At 44.0% G+C, this 20,182-nt stretch overlaps 1 protein-coding gene across 1 annotated transcript in view; it reads right to left on the bottom strand.

Annotated features, from left to right (window-relative positions):
- The window catches only part of LOC138677149 (LIM homeobox transcription factor 1-alpha-like), a 102,030-nt gene that overhangs the window by 61,332 nt on the left and 20,516 nt on the right, over nt 1-20,182 (bottom strand). Inside the window, exon 3 of the mRNA XM_069767058.1 lies at nt 17,566-17,746. Coding sequence (XP_069623159.1) covers nt 17,566-17,746 — 181 coding nt within the window. The remainder of the gene's footprint in view (nt 1-17,565; nt 17,747-20,182) is intronic.

Below are 20,182 nucleotides of genomic sequence, written 5' to 3'. Positions count from 1 at the left end.
GTGAAGGAATCCCTGGAGAAGGGACATATTCGCCCATCGTCTTCACCACTGGGAGCAGGGTTCTTCTTTGTAGCCAAGAAGGATGGTTCGCTGAGACCGTGTATTGATTACCGCCTTCTTAATAAGATCACTGTTAAATTTCAGTATCCCTTGCCATTGTTATCTGACTTGTTTGCTCGGATTAAGGGGGCTAGTTGGTTCACTAAGATAGATCTTCGTGGTGCGTATAATCTGGTGAGAATCAGGCAAGGAGATGAATGGAAAACTGCATTCAATACGCCCGAGGGTCATTTTGAGTATCTAGTGATGCCGTTCGGACTTGCCAATGCTCCATCTGTGTTTCAGTCTTTTATGCATGACATCTTCCGTGAGTATCTGGATAAATTCCTGATTGTTTACTTGGATGACATTTTGATCTTCTCAGATGATTGGGAGTCTCATGTGAAGCAGGTCAGAATGGTTTTTCAGGTCCTGCGTGCTAACTCTTTGTTTGTGAAGGGATCAAAGTGTCTCTTCGGTGTGCAGAAAGTTTCATTTTTGGGGTTCATCTTTACCCCTTCTACTATCGAGATGGATCCAGTTAAGGTCCAAGCCATCCAGGATTGGATTCAGCCGACATCTCTGAAAAGTCTGCAAAAGTTCCTGGGCTTTGCTAATTTTTATCGTCACTTCATCTGTAATTTTTCTAGCATTGCCAAACCATTGACCGATTTGACCAAGAAGGGTGCTGATTTGGTTAATTGGTCTTCTGCTGCTGTGGAAGCTTTTCAAGAGTTGAAGCGTCGTTTTTGTTCTGCCCCTGTGTTGTGTCAGCCAGATGTTTCTCTTCCGTTCCAGGTCGAGGTTGATGCTTCTGAGATTGGAGCAGGGGCGGTTTTGTCACAGAGAGGTTCTGATTGCTCAGTGATGAAACCATGTGCTTTCTTTTCCAGGAAGTTTTCGCCCGCTGAGCGTAATTATGATGTGGGCAATCGAGAGTTGCTGGCCATGAAGTGGGCATTCGAGGAGTGGCGTCATTGGCTTGAAGGAGCTAAGCATCGCGTGGTGGTATTGACTGATCATAAGAACTTGACTTATCTCGAGTCTGCCAAGCGCTTGAATCCTAGACAGGCCCGTTGGTCGTTATTTTTTGCCCGCTTCGACTTTGTGATTTCGTACCTTCCGGGCTCTAAAAATGTGAAGGCGGATGCTCTGTCTAGGAGTTTTGTGCCCGACTCTCCGGGTTTATCTGAGCCAGCGGGTATCCTCAAGGAAGGAGTCATTGTGTCTGCCATCTCCCCTGATTTGCGGCGGGTGCTGCAAAAATTTCAGGCGAATAAACCTGATCGTTGTCCAGCAGAGAAACTGTTCGTCCCTGATAGGTGGACTAATAAACTTATCTCTGAACTTCATTGTTCGGTGTTGGCTGGTCATCCTGGAATCTTTGGTACCAGAGAGTTAGTGGCTAGATCCTTCTGGTGGCCATCTCTGTCACGGGATGTACGTACTTTTGTGCAGTCCTGTGGGATTTGTGCTAGGGCTAAGCCCTGCTGTTGTCGTGCCAGTGGGTTGCTTTTGCCCTTGCCGGTCCCAAAGAGGCCTTGGACACATATTTCGATGGATTTCATTTCTGACCTTCCCGTTTCTCAAAAGATGTCAGTCATTTGGGTGGTCTGTGATCGCTTTTCTAAAATGGTCCATCTGGTGCCCTTGGCTAAATTGCCTTCCTCCTCTGATTTGGTACCTTTGTTCTTTCAGCATGTGGTTCGGTTGCATGGCATTCCTGAGAATATTGTTTCTGACAGAGGTTCCCAGTTTGTTTCAAGGTTTTGGCGAGCCTTTTGTGGTAGGATGGGCATTGACCTATCCTTTTCCTCGGCTTTCCATCCTCAGACTAATGGCCAGACCGAACGAACCAATCAGACCTTGGAAACATATCTGAGATGTTTTGTTTCTGCAGACCAGGATGATTGGGTGTCCTTTTTGCCGTTGGCTGAGTTCGCCCTTAATAATCGGGCCAGCTCGGCTCCCTTGGTTTCTCCATTTTTTTGCAATTCTGGGATCCATCCTCGTTTCTCTTCAGGACAGGTTGAGTCTTCGGACTGTCCTGGTGTGGATTCTGTGGTGGATAGGTTGCAGCAGATCTGGACTCAGGTAGTGGACAATTTGATCTTGTCCCAGGAGAAAGCTCAACTTTTCGCTAATCGCAGACGCCGTGTGGGTCCCCGACTTCGTGTTGGGGATCTGGTTTGGTTATCTTCTCGTCATATTCCTATGAAGGTTTCCTCTCCTAAATTTAAACCTCGTTTTATTGGTCCGTATAGGATTTCTGAGGTTCTCAATCCTGTGTCTTTTCGTTTGACCCTCCCAGACTCCTTTTCCATACATAATGTATTCCATAGGTCGTTGTTGCGGAGATACGTGGCACCTATGGTTCCATCTGTTGAGCCTCCTGCCCCGGTTTTGGTGGAGGGGGAATTGGAGTATATTGTGGAGAAGATTTTGGATTCTCGTGTTTCTAGACGGAAACTCCAGTATCTGGTTAAATGGAAGGGTTATGCTCAGGAAGATAATTCCTGGGTTTTTGCCTCTGATGTTCATGCTTCCGATCTTGTTCGTGCCTTTCATGCGGCTCATCCTGGTCGGCCTGGGGGCTCTGGTGAGGGTTCGGTGACCCCTCCTCAAGGGGGGGGTACTGTTGTGAATTCTGTGGCTGAATTCACTCCTGTGGTCACAAGTGGTACTGCAGCTTCTGAGCTTCCTCCCTCAGGTGTTCTGGTGAGCTCGTTAACTGCTTCATTACTTAACTCCGCCTGATGCTGCTATCCTTGCTCCTTGTCAATGTTTCAGTGTTGGATCTGAGCTTCTCCTGATTGTTCCTGTGACCTGCTGATCTGTATAGCTAAGTGCTTTTTGCTTTTTTTTGTTGCTTTTTTTCTGTCCAGCTTGTCTTTTGTTTTGCTGGAAGCTCTGAGACGCAAAGGGTGTACCGCCGTGCCGTTAGTTCGGCACGGTGGGTTTTTTTTGCCCCCTTTGCGTGGTTTTGCTTTAGGGTTTTTTGTAGACTGCAAAGTTCGCTTTACTGTCCTCGCTCTGTCCTAGAATATCGGGCCCCACTTTGCTGAATCTATTTCATCCCTACGTTTTGTCTTTTCATCTTACTCACAGTCATTATATGTGGGGGGCTGCCTTTTCCTTTGGGGAATTTCTCTGGGGCAAGTCAGGCCTATTTTTCTATCTTCAGGCTAGCTAGTTTCTTAGGCTGTGCCGAGTTGCCTAGGTAGTTGTTAGGCGCAATCCACAGCCGCTTTTAGTTGTGTTTAGGATAGGATCAGGTGTGCAGTCTACAGAGTTTCCACGTCTCAGAGCTCGTTCTTGTATTTTTGGGTATTTGTCAGATCACTGTGTGCGCTCTGATCGCTAAGCACACTGTGTTTCTGGATTGCCTTCATAACACCTGTCATTAGCAAACATAACACACTTCCTTGAAAGATTGGCACATGCTGCCCCTAGCAGCCAACCGCACCAAAACTTGACCTTGGCACTGCACTTCCCTTTCTGAATCACTAGCAGGAAGTGCCCACCTTTTACTAACACAAGTTCCCACCCACTGGGCTAGTTCTATCATTAACCATTTCCTATCCTACAAACTAAACCTATTGTTCTTATTCTATATCCTATACCATTCCGAAGCCATCTACTATCTAAGCAGTATCCCTTATCCCTTATCTAATCCTGTGCTATGCAATACTCACATTATACATTAACACTTTACATTAACATTACACGTTGTATAAGACGCACATCACTATTCACATGTAAGACAGCATGACACTATACACACAGTGCGATCGCTGTCTTCAGGGGCAGGAACAGGGTCCTCATCCCTATGTAACAAACAGAGAATATAAGGTGTTTGTAGTACAGAGGGTATCTGGGATCCTCAGTTCGCTCCCATCAGCAGCACAACTGTATTTGAGGGCTGTGTACAAACAAGTATTCTTATCGTCATCTCTACAAAGAGCTCGGACAAACTCAATATCCTGTGAAGGTGCATTCTGGTGAAATGCCAGGAGCTATTACCATGAGGGAAGAGGAATGCCCATGGGATTGATCTCAAAATTGTCTTTTATTACAGCTGTAATAAAGTCAGAAGGAGAGGGAAGATATTAAACATGTATGAGGACCGTTTAATTACATTTCTAAGATGCAGGATTAAAACTGTGAAAGAGGTTACTTGGGAAGTCAAACAAAAATTAAGTCAATGGAAAGGCAATATTTAAATTCAAGGCTCGGGCTGGAAGGGAAATAGGATAAAAAGGAATTAGTCATTGGACACATTTCATTATTAAAGCAAGCACATGGGTGTATGAATATTACCTCTACATCGATCTCTATGAGTAATCAAAAATGAGAAACATAGCTGCTACCAAAATTATATGTCACAGCTCACGTCTATTGAAAATTATTTTTATTAGTAAAATTTCCTAATTTTCCACTGTCTGAAATAAACCTAAACCAATCAAGCAAAACTATTTCAATATCTGAAAACAACTGATATCACAATTATTTACTCAAAATGCCATTTTTACTGACTACTGCAGTCTCAACGTTATTCAACCCATTTTTGACAAGCGTCTTTAGCATTTAATAGAGTTCCTTTATCGGTTATTATGACCTGCGGCAAACTTGATCCATAATCAGACACCAGCTTCTGGCAGCGTTCCTGGTGAATTTTAGCCCATTTCTCATGGACAGTGCCGTCCAGGTCACTAATATTCTTGGGGTTGTGTACTGCAGCCATCTTTTTGAATCCTACCAATTGAATTAATGGTAGGCGACCATGATGGCCACTCCAGAATCTTTCAAGATTTCTGCTCAAACCAAGCCATGGTCCTCCTTGCATGTGATCATTGACCTGATGGATGATCCAAAGACAACAACGCTTCAAGTTCCACACAGAACGAATGATGTTTTCTCCTAGCATTCATGTAATTGTATCAATCTTGCCTTCTACATGCTTCAGGTTGCTTATGCAAAAGGAAGTAAAGCAGTGGAAGAGCTTCACCAAGCAACCACCATTCTTCACTGTTGACATCACCAAGCCACTGCCATACATCACTGTAACCATCACTCCAACACTGAGCCACCACCGTGTTTCACGTAGAGATCACTGAGCCATCGCCATGCTTCACTGTAGCCTTCACCAAGCTATTGCCATGCTTCACTGTATCCTTCACCTAGTCATTGCCATGCTTCACTTTAGCCTCCACCTAGTCATTGCCATGCTTCACTGTAGCATTCACTGAGTCATTGCCATGCTTCACTGTAGCCTTCAGCTAGTCATTGCCATGCTTCACTGTAGCCTTCACCGAGTCATTGCCATGCTTCACTGTAGCCTTCACCTAGTCATTGCCATGCTTCACTGTAGCCTTCACCTAGTCATTGCCATGCTTCACTGTAGCCTTCACCTAGTCATTGCCATGCTTCACTGTAGCCTTCACCGAGTCATTGCCATGCTTCACTGTAGCCTTCACCGAGTAATTGCGATGCTTCAATGTAGCCTTCACCTAGTCATTGCCATGCTTCACTGTAGCCTTCACCGAGTCATTGCCATGCTTCACTGTAGCCTTCACCTAGTCATTGCCATGCTTCACTGTAGCCTTCACCGAGTCATTGCCATGCTTCACTGTAGCCTTCACCTAGTCATTGCCATGCTTCACTGTAGCATTCACCGAGTCATTGCCATGCTTCACTGTAGCCTTCACCTAGTCATTGCCATGCTTCACTGTAGCCTTCACCGAGTCATTGCCATGTTTCACTGTAGCCTTCACCGAGTCATTGCCATGCTTCACTGTAGCCTTCACCAAGTCATTGCCATGCTTCACTGTAGCCTTCACCGAGTCATTGCCATGTTTCACTGTAGCCTTCACCTAGTCATTGCCATGCTTCACTGTAGCCTTCACCGAGTCATTGCCATGTTTCACTGTAGCCTTCACCGAGTCATTGCCATGCTTCACTGTAGCCTTCACCTAGTCATTGCCATGCTTCACTGTAGCCTTCACCGAGTCATTGCCATGCTTCACTGTAGCCTTCACCGAGTCATTGCCATGCTTCACTGTAGCCTTCACCTAGTCATTGCCATGTTTCACTGTAGCCTTCACCGAGTCATTGCCATGCTTCACTGTAGCCTTCACCTAGTCATTGCCATGCTTCACTGTAGCCTTCACCGAGTCATTGCCATGCTTCACTGTAGCCTTCACCTAGTCATTGCCATGCTTCACTGTAGCCTTCACCTAGTCATTGCCATGCTTCACTGTAGCCTTCACCTAGTCATTGCCATGCTTCACTGGTAAGTGTTCTTTGCAGCACATGCTTCATTCTTCTTCTTCCAAATATACCACTGACCCAATGGCCTGACAAGTTCCAGTTTCACTCCACAAAAGTCCCAACATTTCTGTGGATTATTTATTAGATTTAGAGAAAATTGTGACATTTCTTGCGCTTTTCGGTCAACAGAGGGTCAGAGTTCGGTAATGGAAATCTTCAGAGTTTAGTATGCTCCTTACTGTGCAAACTGAAACGTCAGTGCCTGCTGCAACAAAATCATGCTATTGGTCTTTTGCAGTCACTTGGTTTTTGACTACCTACCTTCTCAGGAATCTGGTGGCAGCTGGTGGTAGGTTCCTCTTTGAATCACATCCAGGTAGTATAATCAGTGTTCCAAAAACAAACTATACATGTTTGGTATCTGTGTACTCATACTATCCTGGGGAATTATATTGCCAGGATAGTTTATAGTGGGCATGGTAAATAAAAAAAACAAAAAAACTGTTTGGAAAAAACATTGTGGAAATGTACTTTTTTTTTCAATTTCAACGCCCTCTGAATTTTTCCCCTTTTCCAGTACACTATATGGTAAAATGAATGGTGTCATTCAAAAGTACAACTTGTCCCACAAAAAAACAAGCCCTCATATGGCTATAGGGACGGAAAAATAAAAAAAATTATGTCTCTTGGAAAAATTGGAGGAAAAAACGAAAATGAAAAAAACGGAAAACCTCCAGATGGTGAAATGTATGATGGTTAAAGCCTTATTACAAGGATGCAAAAAAACATTTTACCACAGGGTCCTGATTATGTTTATATGGTATTGAATAGTGCACTGGCTGCACATGCGCATTATAGGAGATAGTCAAGCATAATTTATAAAGTTCCCAATAAAGAGAATGTATCATCAGAAAATGATCTACTGTTTAAATCAGGTTTTATGTTAAACGTATAATTTTTTTTTTTTTAAATTCCATATGTCTATAGGCAAAAAATAAATAAAAAATGTTGCACTGTGCCAAAGGCCTAACAATATACTCATACTTCCTGTTCTGAACAAATGATTTTCCATTAATCTCTTAATCATCATAGGCAGGATTACATTACAGATAACACCTCTATATACAGGACATAACACAGGATCCACCATTCACAATAGGTGATATCACAGCTCACCTCCTCCTCCTGTACAATGACAGATAACACCTCTATATACAGTAGATAACACAGGATTCACCATTCACAATAGCTGATATCACAGCTCACCTCCTCCTCCTGTACAATGACTGATAACACCTCTATATACAGTAGATAACACAGGATCCACCATTCACAATAGGTGATGTCACAGCTCACCTCCTCCTCCTGTACAATGACTGATAACACCTCTATATACAGGACATAACACAGGATCCACCATTCACAATAGGTGATATCACAGCTCACCTCCTCCTCCTGTACAATGACAGATAACACCTCTATATACAGTAGATAACACAGGATTCACCATTCACAATAGGTGATGTCACAGCTCACCTCCTCCTCCTCCTGTACAATGACTGATAACACCTCTAATACAGTAGATAACACAGGATCCTCCATTCACAATAGATGATGTCACAGCTCCCCTCCTCCTCCTGTACAATGACTGATAACACCTCTATATACAGTAGATAACACAGGATTCACCATTCACAATAGCTGATGTCACAGCTCACCTCCTCCTCCTGTACAATGACTGATAACACCTTGTGTCAATGCTACTCACTTGGAAGCGATATGAGGTATCACAGGAACCATTTTTATTTAAAAGTTTGGCTGGTTTATTTATTTATAACCCTCATCACAGGAAAACTTATACAGCCTTTGTAAGGCACAAAGTGAAACACAAAGTAAAAAGTCAATAAAAAAAGTTCTGGCATAGAGCCCAGCTTCTTAGATTTTTAGCAAAGCCACACAATCCAGGAGATGTGCCACCTCAACACACTGCCCTGTGTGAGATAAGCAGGCCTCATTTTACAAAGTGAATCACACCCAGAGGTGAAGATATGGTGAGCAGCCATCTCCCCCAACTCTTCAGCTGCTTATAATCAATTTCTCATGACCAATTAATCCCTTTTAGTCCTATATGTACAAAAGCATTACTCCAGGTTACCTCCCATCCACGATGTGTCCAACAGCCTCCTGACAACCTCTATATACAGTAGATAATACAGGATCCAACATTCACAATAGGTAATTTCACAGCTCATCTCGTCCACCTCCTGTACAATAATTGGTAAATACTCTATATACAGTAGAAAATTCAGGATCCAGCATTCACAAAAGGTGATGGCACAACTCACCTTCTCCCTCTCCTGTACAAAAGCTGATAACATATCTATATAAAGTAAATAATTCAGGAGTGATGCCAGTAAAGATAGTCATGAACAGCGCCACCGCTTTCTATAACACCACCCTCACATCAGCCATAGACTCAGTCGCCCTCATGCATTGCAAAGTGCAACGAATCATTAGGCAACCCTGGGACAACAATCTCACTAAAAAACTTCGACAAGCATCCAGGGTCGTGGAGCGGCACTGGAAGAAAACACGCCTGCCAGACGACTTCACTGCTTTCAAACAAGCTACACTTGCCTTCAACTTAGCCCTCACCTCTGCTAAATAGACCTATTTCACAAACCTTGTATCTTCATTATCCTACAACCCAAAACAACTGTTCAGCACATTCAACTATCTCCTCCACCCACCACTGCCACCTTTAACTCCCCTCATCTCTGCCTAGGACTTTGCCACTTACTTCCAAAATAAGATCGACCAAACAAGGCAAACCTTTACTGTTCCACCACCCCAACCACTCCATATAACAGACCTCTGAACTTCCCAAATAACCTCCCTCTCCAACATCACTGAAGGAGAGCATACTCACCTCCTTTCCAGATTACACCTCACCACCTGTGCACTTGACCCCATCCCTTCCCATCTGCTCCCCAACCTCACTAACATGCTCATTCTAGCCCTAACCCATCTCTTCAACCTATCGCTATCTTCAGGTATCTTCCTCTCTTCAAACATGCCACCATCACACCCATCCTCAAAAAACTAACCTTGACCCCACTGCTATGCCTAGTTATCACCCCATATCACTGCTCCCGTTTGCTTCAAAACTCCTTGAGCAGCATGTCCATGCTCAACTTTCCTCCCACTTCTCATCTAGCTCTCTCCTTGACAACCTCCAATCTGGTTTCCGCCCTCACCACTCCACCGAAACTGCCCTTACAAAAATTACTAATGACTTACTCCATCCTCCTCCTTCTCGACCTGTCCTCTGACTTCGACACAGTCGACCACTGCCTACTCCTACAGATTCTTTCTTCCCTTGGCATCAAAAACCTTGCCCTGTCCTGGATTGCCTCATACCTTTCTTACTGCACATTTAACGTTTCCCACTTCCACACTACCTCCTCATCCCGCCCTCTCTCTGTTGCTGTCCCTCAAGGCTATGTCCTGGGACCCCTACTTTTTTCCATCTATACCCTTGGCCTAGGACAACTCAAAAAGTCCTATGGCTTCCAGTACCACCTGTATGCAGACGACACTCAGATCTACCTCTCTGGCCCAGATGTCACCTCCCTACCTTCCAGAATCCCGGAGTGTATATTAGCCATATCCTTCTTCACCTCTAACTTCATAAAACTCAATGCAGACAAAACCGAACTCATCATCTTTCCTCCATCTCACGTATCTCCCCTACCCAATCTATCTATTATGGTAAATGGCATCACACTCTCTCCCGCACCTGTAATCTGTAACTCTCGACTCTGCCCTGTCCTTCAAACTGCATGCCCAAACTCTTGCCACCTCCTGTCGCCTCCAACTCAAAAATAGTGCCAGAATTCATCCCTTCCTCAGCCCTCAATCTACTAAAACATGTGTGCATGCCTTCATCATCTCCTGCCTCGACTACTGCAACACCCTCCTCTGTAGTCTCCCCACTAACTCTCTTGCACCACTCCAGTCTGTCCTCAACTTTGCTGCCCATCTAATCCACCTCTCTCCTCGCTACTCCCCTGCTTCTCCCCTCTGCAAATCCCTCCACTGGCTCCCAATTCCCCAACGAATCCAGTTCAAACTACTAACACTGATCTACAAAGCCATCCACAACCTGTCCCCTCCCTATATCTCTGAACTAATCTCCCAATATCTTCCCTCACGCAATCTTCAATTTTCCGAAGACCTCCTACTCTCCACCACACTTATTCGTTCCTCACACAACTGCCACCAAGATTTCTCCTGAATATCCCCCATCCTCTGGAATTCCACGCCTCAACATGTCCAATTATCCACCACCCTCCGATCCTTCAGATGGAACCTGAAAACTCATCTCTTCAGGAAAGCCTACAGCCTGCAATAACCATTCTGCTGCCTCACCACCACCCATAGAATGTAAGTTCGCAAGGTCGGGGTCCTCGCCTCTCTGTACCAGTCTGTCATTGTAAATTTGTTTACTGTAAATGATATCTATAACTCTGTATGTAACCCCTTTCTCATGTACAGCACTGTGGAATTAATGGTGCTATATAAATAAATAATAATAATAAAAATAGTCAAGGAGCCTAAGGTCCAAAAGCCAGAAGGGTAGTTCATAAAGAGAGAAAATAAACAAAGGTGTATTCAAGTAATAGTACAAGGTCAAAATACCAGGATGACAGCGGATCAGAACAAAGGGATTAAACAGACAGAGGGTCAGAACTAGATGCAAGGTCAGGCAATGAAAGATCATCAAGCAAAACAGTAAGCACAGAGAAAATTAACTACACTTAGTTGAAACTATATCTGGAAGAAGTCTGAGACTAAAGGTACCTTCACACTGAATGATATCGCTAGCGATCCATGACGTTGCAGCATCCTGGCTAGCGATATCGTTCAGTTTGACACGCAGCAGCAATCAGGATCCTGCTGTGATGTCGTTGGTTGCTGCAGAAAGTCCAGAACTTTGTTTCGTCACTGGACTCCCTGCAGACATCGCTGAATTGGCATGTGTGACGCCGATTCAGCGATGTCTTCACTGGTAACCAGGGTAAACATCGGGTTACTAAGCGCAGGGCAGCGCTTAGTAACCCGATGTTTACCCTGGTTACCATCGTAAAAGTAAAAAAAACAAACACTACATACTTACCTTCCGCTGTCTGTCCCCGGCGCTGTGCTTCTCTGCACTGGCTGTGAGCGCCGGCCAGCCGGAAAGCACAGCGGTGACGTCACCGCTTTGCTTTCCGGCCGCTGTGCTCACAGTCAGTGCAGGAAAGCACAGCGCCGGGGACAGACAGCGGAAGGTAAGTATGTAGTGTTTGTTTTTATTACTTTTACGATGGTAACCAGGGTAAACATCGGGTTACTAAGCGCGGCCCTGCGCTTAGTAACCCGATGTTTACCCTGGTTACCGTCATCGTTGGTCGCTGGAGAGCTGTCTGTGTGACAGCTCTCCAGCAACCAAACAGCGACGCTGCAGCGATCCAGATCGTTGTCTGGATCGCTGCAGCGTCGCTCAGCGTGAAGGTACCTTAACAGCCCAGACATAGTTTCTCCAGGCAATCATCAGGGACAATGAACACCTAGAGAAAGTCCAGCACCTCCTAGTCTCAGATTGGACATGTGTCAATTAAAACACCCACAAATCAGCACGCCACTGCACTAGATTGAACACTGGGCTGTCAATCAAACTACTGACAGCTTCAGCATGCCACCGCATCAGATTGGACAACTGAGCCTTCAGTAACTTTATCCTAGATGCACCGAGGGGTCGAATTGTCACAGTACCCATTTCTAGTGGGGGCCACTGGACCCTTAGGATTCCCAGTAAATTTTAAATGGGAGGCCCAGACTAACTGCTTGGCCTTCACAGCGTAAGCTGGGACCCAGAATCTCTCCTCTGGTCCATATCCCCTCCAGTGGATGAGGTTTTGGATGGAATTTCAGACCCTATGAGAATCTACAATTCTCTGAACCTCATACTCCAAGCCTCCATCAGCAGAAACCAGAGGAGGGGGGATGAGGGAGACACTGCCGAAGGGACAATCTTTTTCAATAGGGATTATGGAACATGTTAGGGATGTGGAGGATGGAATGGAAGAAGCTTTAATCTGAATGCCACTTGGTTGACCACCTACACTAACTCATATGGACCAATAAACTTTGAACCCAACTTTGCTAATGGCACTTTAAGCTTAATATTCCTAGATGACAATCCAACCTTATTCTCAATCTGTAAAACAGGACCCACCGAATGTCTTATGGGCCTTCCATTTTTGGCGAATCTGAGCTGTCCCAATATTCTTTATTAGCTCCCTCCAAACATCCCCAAGTCTCTGCATGGCGGGTCCTCCACCACAGGACATTCAGAACTAATCCTAGAAAATGTGACGCCGTGAGTCAGGAAAGTTAAGGAGTCCAAGGTCAGAAGCCAGGAGGGTATGTGATAAGCAGAAAGAAGAGACAAAAGCATAGTCAGGTAACGGTCCAAGGTCAGAGTACCAGGAGGGTGGCAGATAAGAGCAGAAGGGGTTAAACAGATGGATGGTCAGAACGAGGTCCAAGATCAGGCAACAAAAGATCAACATACAGAACACAAGTCGCAGAGGAACAAACCAAACAGCTGAATGTATGACTGGCAGAGGTCTGGGAGAAACAGTTCAGGTAAGTAGCCTGGCAGTCACCTGGGATAATGAACACCTGGAGACAGGCAGCGCCTTCCAGTCTCAGATTGGACGGCCGAGCTTTCAATCAACACACTAACAGTTCAGCACTCCCCTGCAACAGACTGGATGGCTGAGCTGTCAATCAAAATACTGACAGCTTCAGCACACCTTTGTACCAGATTGGATGGCTGAGCTGCCAGTAATTGCATCCCAGACACACTAAGAAGTGGAACTGTGACAGAAGATTCACCAAAATGGGGATGAAAACCATAATTACAGAAAAATGGTGAGGTTCCTGTAGGCTAATATACTTTACTGTTAAAGGCAAACTCAGCAAGAGGTAAAAATGATGTCCAGTCCTCCAGCCGAGCTGCCACATAGCACCTTAAAATTTGTTCCAAAGATTGATTTCTCCTCTCAGTCTGATCATTGGTTTCAGGGGGTTAAGAAAATGAAAATGACAAGTCACCCCCGAGTTTACTACAAAAAGCCCTCCAGAATTTAGAGACAAGTTGCATTCCCATATCCCTTACATAATCTTTAATATCAGTATGCATTGATGGCCACCAAAAAGTCTTGCAATAGCTTTAAATTTAGCAGTAACCCCAGGATGACCACTCAAGATGGAATCTTTCCTAACTTAATAATTTTTTTCCACAGACGAAAATGTTTTAGAAAGAAAAGCACATGGACGCTAGTTAGTCAGAGTTTTGGGCACGTATGATAAAAATGCATCTTATACATAACACTAATTATCTGACCCTGCAACTGATATTGTGATGACTATAGACATAGCCAGAGCCCGAGTCATCTGCATCAAATTCGCCACCTGGTCGCTATGAATGTGAACAGGATCCATAATGGTGAAAATGAAAAATGTATAGGCCAGACGTAATCTGAGTCGGGATGATCAAGAAATCTGAGGTCAAAAGCCAGCAGGGTACGTCTTAAACAGAGGGAAGAGACAAAGTCGTAGTCAGGTAATGGTTTGAGGACAATACCAGGAGGATAGTGGATCAGATCAAAGGAGTTAAACAGACAGAGGGTAAGCATGAGGTCCAAGGTCAGGCAATGAAAGATCATCAAGCACAAACTAGGCACAGAGAAAATCAACCGCACTTAGCTGAAACTACATCTGGCAGAAGTCTGGGCCTAACAGCTCAGATAAGTAGCCAGGGACAAGGAACACCTGGAGACAGCCCCTCCCTGTCTCAGATTGGATGGCAGAGTTGTCAATCAAAACATCAACAGCTTATCATGCTCCTGCACCAGACTGGACAGTGAGCTGTCAATCAAAGTACTGACAGCATGCCCCTGTAAAAGATTGGACAGCTGAGCCGTCAGTAACTGCATCCTAGACACACTAAAGAGTTACAACAGGATGTACCATTCATAACAGGCGATATCACAGCTCACCTCCTCCTCCTGTACAATTACTGATACCTCTATATGCAGTAGATTACATAGGATCCACTATTTACAATTGGTGATGTCACAGCTCACCTCCTCCTCCTGTACAATGACTGATAACACCTCTATATACAGTAGATAACACAGGATCCACCATTCACAATAGGTGATGTCACAGCTCACCTCCTCCTCTACAATGGCTGATAACACCTCTATATGCAGTAGATAACACAGGCTCCACCATTCACAATAGGTGATGTCACAGCTCACCTCCTCCTCCTGTACAATGACAGATAACACCGCTATATACAGTAGATAATACAGGATACACCATTCATAATAGGTGATGTCACAGCTCACCTCCTCCTCTTGTACGATGACTGATACACCTCTATATACAGTAGATAACACAGCATACACCATTCACAATAGGTGATGTCACAGCTCTCAACCTCCTCCTGTACAATGACTGATAACACCTCTATATACAGTAGATAACGCAGGATACACCATTCACAATAGGTGATGTCACAGCTCACCTCCTCCTGTACAATGACTGATAACACCTCTATATACAGTAGATAACACAGCATACACCATTCACAATAGGTGATGTCACAGCTCACCTCCTCCTGTACAATGACTGATAACACCTCTATATACAGTAGATAACACAGCATACACCATTCACAATAGGTGATGTCACATCTCACCTCCTCCCCACCCTTCACAATGACCTTTGCCCAGATTGAAGCATGCCTAGAAAGTTCTCCTATAGAATCAGATCTATCTACTGCAGCCTACATCCTACATATATAAGGACACATTTTTCTTTTTTCCATGTAAACCCGTTAATTGTAATTTATAATCTGATGGAAATTGATTGGTCACAAAGCTAAAACTCAAGGAAATGCTCACCACAATAATTCACTTCAATAAACACTAATAACATCTATTTCTAATTTTTTTTTCCCGTGTAAAAAACTAAAAATACGCTACATGGAAAATAGGATTACAGTTAATATGCATTAAAGTCTATTTTTTTTAGTTGGCAAAAGAAAGACATTCAGATTACTTGGCTGCGGAGGAGGGTTAAATGATCAAATGGTTTCTGTCAATCCCACCCCTATTCTTCTGTGATAAGATGCAGTCTGGGCACGGATCTTATGCCTTAAATCAGGTGCCAAGGGAAGTCTGTGGCCTGGGACAGGGGGTGAGGATGGGGCTCCATGTGTGGGATTAAAGCTTTTCATCACCCCACATTATATCTCACTTGTAAGGACCCTGGCGCAGCTGTTAGTTTATCTTATTTCTTTCTCATCCCACAAACTTTCATTCAACTTCAGTTTTAGGACTGCAAAACACCCGGTGAAGATAATTTTATATCTTCTCCTGAAACGTAGACTTCTATATTTTCTGCAATGTGAGTCTCTTAATTTGTACATATACAGGCGCTTCTCACAAAATTAGAATATCATCAACAAGTTAATTTCTGTTCTTCAATGCAAAAAGTGAAACTCACATATAAAGTTATTACAAACAGAGTGATATATTTCAAGTGTTTCTTTCTATTAATGTTGATGATTATGGCTTAGAGACAATGAAAACCAAAACGATATTACCTCAGTAAATTCGAATAATTAACAAAAAACACCTGCAGAGGCTTCCTAACTGTTTAATAAAGGTCCCTTAGTCTGTTTCATTAGCCTGCACAATCATGGGGAAGACTGCCCACTTGACAGATGTCCCAAAGGCAGTCATTGACACACTCCCCAAGGAGGGGAAGCCACAAAAGGTCATTGCTAAAGAAGCCGGCTGTTCACAGAGTGCTGTATCCAAGCAGATTAACGGAAAGTTGAGTGGATGGAAAAAGTGTGGTAGAAAAAGGTGCACAAGCAACTGGGATAACCGCAGCCTTGAGAGGATTGTTAAGAAAGGGCCATTCAAACATTTTGGGGAGATTCACAAGGAGTGGACTGCTGCTGGAGTCATTGCCTCAAGAGCCACCACACATAGACGTATCCAGGACATGGGCTACAAGTGTCACATTCCTTGTGTCCGGCCGCTCATGACCAATAGACAACGCCAGAAGCGTCTTACCTGGGCCAAGGAGAAAAAGAACTGGACTATTGCGTAGTGGTCCAATGTGTTGTTTTCAGGTGAAAGTAAATTTTGCATTCCATTGGGAAATCAAGGTCCCAGAGTCTGGAGGAAGAGCGGAGAGGCCACAATCCAAGTTGCTTGAGGTCTAGTGTGAAGTTTCCACAATCAGTGATGGTTTGGGGTGCTGGTGTAGGTCCACTGTGCTTTCTCAAAACCAAAGTCAGTGCAGCCGTCTACCAGGAGAGTTTAGAGCACTTCATGCTTCCCTCTGCTGAGGGAAGCAGGACTTGGCCCCTGTCCACACTGCCAAAAGTACCAATATCTGGTTTATAAACAACAGTATCACTGTGCTTGATTGGCAGCAAACTCACCTGACCTTAACACCATAATCAATGAGGTACTGTCAAGAGGGAGTTGAGAGGCACCAGACCCAACAATGCAGACGCGCTGAAGGCTGCTATCAAAGCAACCTGGGCTTCCATAACACCTCAGCAGCCCCATAGGCTGATCACCTCCATGCCTCATTGATGCAGTACTTGACGCAAAAGGAGCCCCGACCAAGTATTGAGTGCATTTACTGAACATACATTTCTGTAGGCCAACATTTCAGATTTTAAAATCATTTTTCAAGCTGGTTTTATAAAGTATTCTAATTTCCTGAGATAATGACTTTGGGGTTTTCATTGGCTTTAAGCCATAATCATCAACATTAACAGAAATAAACACTTGAAATAGATCACTCTGTTTGTAATGACTCTATAAAATATATAAGTTTCACATTTTGCATTGAATAACTGAAATAAATTAACTTTTTGATGATATTCTAATTTTGTGAGAAGCACCTGTAATTTTCTTCAAAATGATCTTCTTATGTTTAGTTTTAAACCTTTCTTCCCCCTTAAGCCTCACTCAAAACTGTCCTACTATTCACACACTTCTGTAAAATAAAAAGTTATGGAAATCCAACTGTTGCTGGAAAATATACTATGTCACGTAACCCCCTACCAATATCGTTACCAAGAGTTCTTTAATAATGATGCTCACTTACTTTTCATAGTCTTCTTTGCAGTACAGCTGACGGTTGCGATAATAGCAGGTCCCAGATAGGGTTTGTAGGCAGGCTGCACACTTAACGCAGCACTCGTGCCAAGATCTGTCATTCACTCGGAGTAGGAATCGGTCTGAGATAGCGCATCCACAACCCGCACACACTTCATTTATCTTGTGATCTGAAATAACATGTTGAAAATTCTCGTAATGCTCTGATTTCACACATCATCATGAACTTGTATAAGAATTAGGCATTTCTTAAAGAAGACCTGGTACCAGGCCAAAAGTGAACAGTGTTTGCTCTTATCTTCTTCCTGTTGGTCTCCCAGTTATTACATTTTTCGCTTTTTTAAAATCCGCTATAAGGTTTCCGAGATATAGGCCTTATTTAAGGAAGGCTTTGATGCGGGCAGGGCTCACAGGGTTCTTTGAGGGCGCATCTTTTGGCTACTCTGCATGAATGCCCCGTGAGCACTACCCCTTTGCTAAAAACTATAAAAATTATCTCTGTTTAAAAAAAACCCATATCTCTGGAACTGTATGGCGAATAGGGTTGAGCGAAACGGGTCGGCCATTTTCAGAAGTCGCCGACTTTTGGCAAAGTCGGGTTTCATGAAACTCAACCCGACCCCTGTGTGGGGTCGGCCATGAGGTCGGCGATCTTCTGAATTTGGTATCGGAATTCCGATACCGAGTTCCGATATGTTTGCAATATCGGAAATCGGTATTGGAATCCATATTTAAGTGTAAAATAAAGAATTAAAATAAAAATATTGCTATACTCACCCTCTGACGCGCCCTGGTACTAACCGGCAGCCTTCCTTCCTTAGAATCAGCGCGTGAAGGGCCTTAGATGACGTCGCGGCTTGTGATTGGTCGCGCAACCGCCCATGTGACCGCTCGCACGACCAATCACAAGCCGCGACGTCACCGAAGGTCCTTCAAGCGCTGATTCTTAGGAAGGAAGGCTGCCGGAAAGAAGCAGGGCGCGTCCGAGGGTGAGTATATACCTAATAGTATATATAGATTAATGGTATATATAGTATATATAATGGTATATATTAATGGTATATATAGATTATGGTGCCAATGATGTCTGAATGGTTTTATACTAAGTTTATGGTGCTGATTAAGAAAATGACAGATTTGATCTAGTTTCTGAAATATTTAAAAGCCAATTAATTAATTACTGTAGAATTGTGGCATCAAAAAGTCGATTTTATAATATCGCAAGCCTACATACTGAAATACAAAATAATTACTGTATATGGGTTATTTCATTGCCGAAGACATTGCTAAAGAGTCAAAAGACCAAAAGCTATTGCATTTCTTGTCTCACACAAGTTGCATTGGGGGAATGCATATTTTTTTATGGATGAACTATCTCAAAAACTAGAACCAATTCAGCTAAAATAATGGCGTTTTTTTAATTCACTGCCCTCAAAATACCCTAAATCTATTAAAAAAACTTTGACAGTGGCACCCGAAAAACATTTTTTGTAGACCTGTGAATTATTAAGGTCTTCTCAGCATCTGATATTCCATCATGTCCTATTAAAAAGGGAATGATGGTTAAAGTATACGACAGATAATGGATTGTAAGATCTTCTGGTAGTCCAATTTGATCGTCATCAGTGACTACACAGATTGAGTGCGTGGGAATGAAGTGGCTGTGGTGACGATGCCAATGGAGTGATGCCACCTGTAGAAAAGCGGCAGAGAGCCAGAGAGAGCAGAATCTGAGACAAGATGGATGGCGAGACTCTTCATGTCATTGAGTGGCAAAGAGACTGTAATACTTGCTGAGAAGTGCCACCATGTTCCCACCAAGATGACATAGGTAAATAGTTTATAAGGATGGTCCTATTATGGAGAACTTGCTATCTGATTCATGCTGTCTGGACCACAGGCAGCATTAAGCAGATACTGGTGCCCTTCTTGTGTGCAATGTATGATTTACTCCGAAATGTTGCAACGTTTCAGGAAAAACAGACTTTGAAAAGCTCCCTGAAGGGCTATGCATCTTGGATGGCAAGTCTAAGTTGTTTTTCCCTGTCTTCCTCCCCATGACTGACCGGTCTCCCTACTGCTGACATCATCCCCTCAGGGACCGAGAGGAGTCTGTGAGCAAGTTTCCAAGCAGGTTGAAGGATGAAGTCTCTCATAGGCACTGGCAGTGAGTGTTAATGTGGAACAGTGAAAGAAATGTCAAAGTTTGTTCCTGAAAACAGAACAAAAACATCAACAAACTACATAATTATTAAATGGGAAGTTACTGTCATTGTGAAGTACTGTGAAACAGAGCAGGCCGGAGCGAGCCGTCCCCTCCCCCCCAGACGGCGTACGTGCAGGCCGTCATGACAGGGGTTTGGAGAGGAAGGATAGAGGGGGTGGGGTCATGTTTTAGGGGAGGAGGGTAGTATGCATTGGGGGGGTTATAGGGCAAGGAGGGGGTGGGGTTGGCCAGTTCCCGCTCTGGAGGCCAAACGTGAGAACCCGCCCGCCCTGTTTTTTCCATTTCTCGTTTGGAGGGGTTTTTTTGGGGGCTAAGTTGCTCTGAGTCATGGTGGCTGGTGATGGTGGGAGGGGTCCTTGGAGTTGGTACTAAATTGGCC

The sequence above is a fragment of the Ranitomeya imitator genome, chromosome 4 (assembly GCF_032444005.1).
Source record: "Ranitomeya imitator isolate aRanImi1 chromosome 4, aRanImi1.pri, whole genome shotgun sequence".
NCBI classification, from domain to species: Eukaryota; Metazoa; Chordata; class Amphibia; order Anura; family Dendrobatidae; genus Ranitomeya; species Ranitomeya imitator.
The sequence above is the reverse complement of the archived record's forward strand: the minus strand, read 5'-3'. Positions and strand labels throughout refer to the sequence as shown.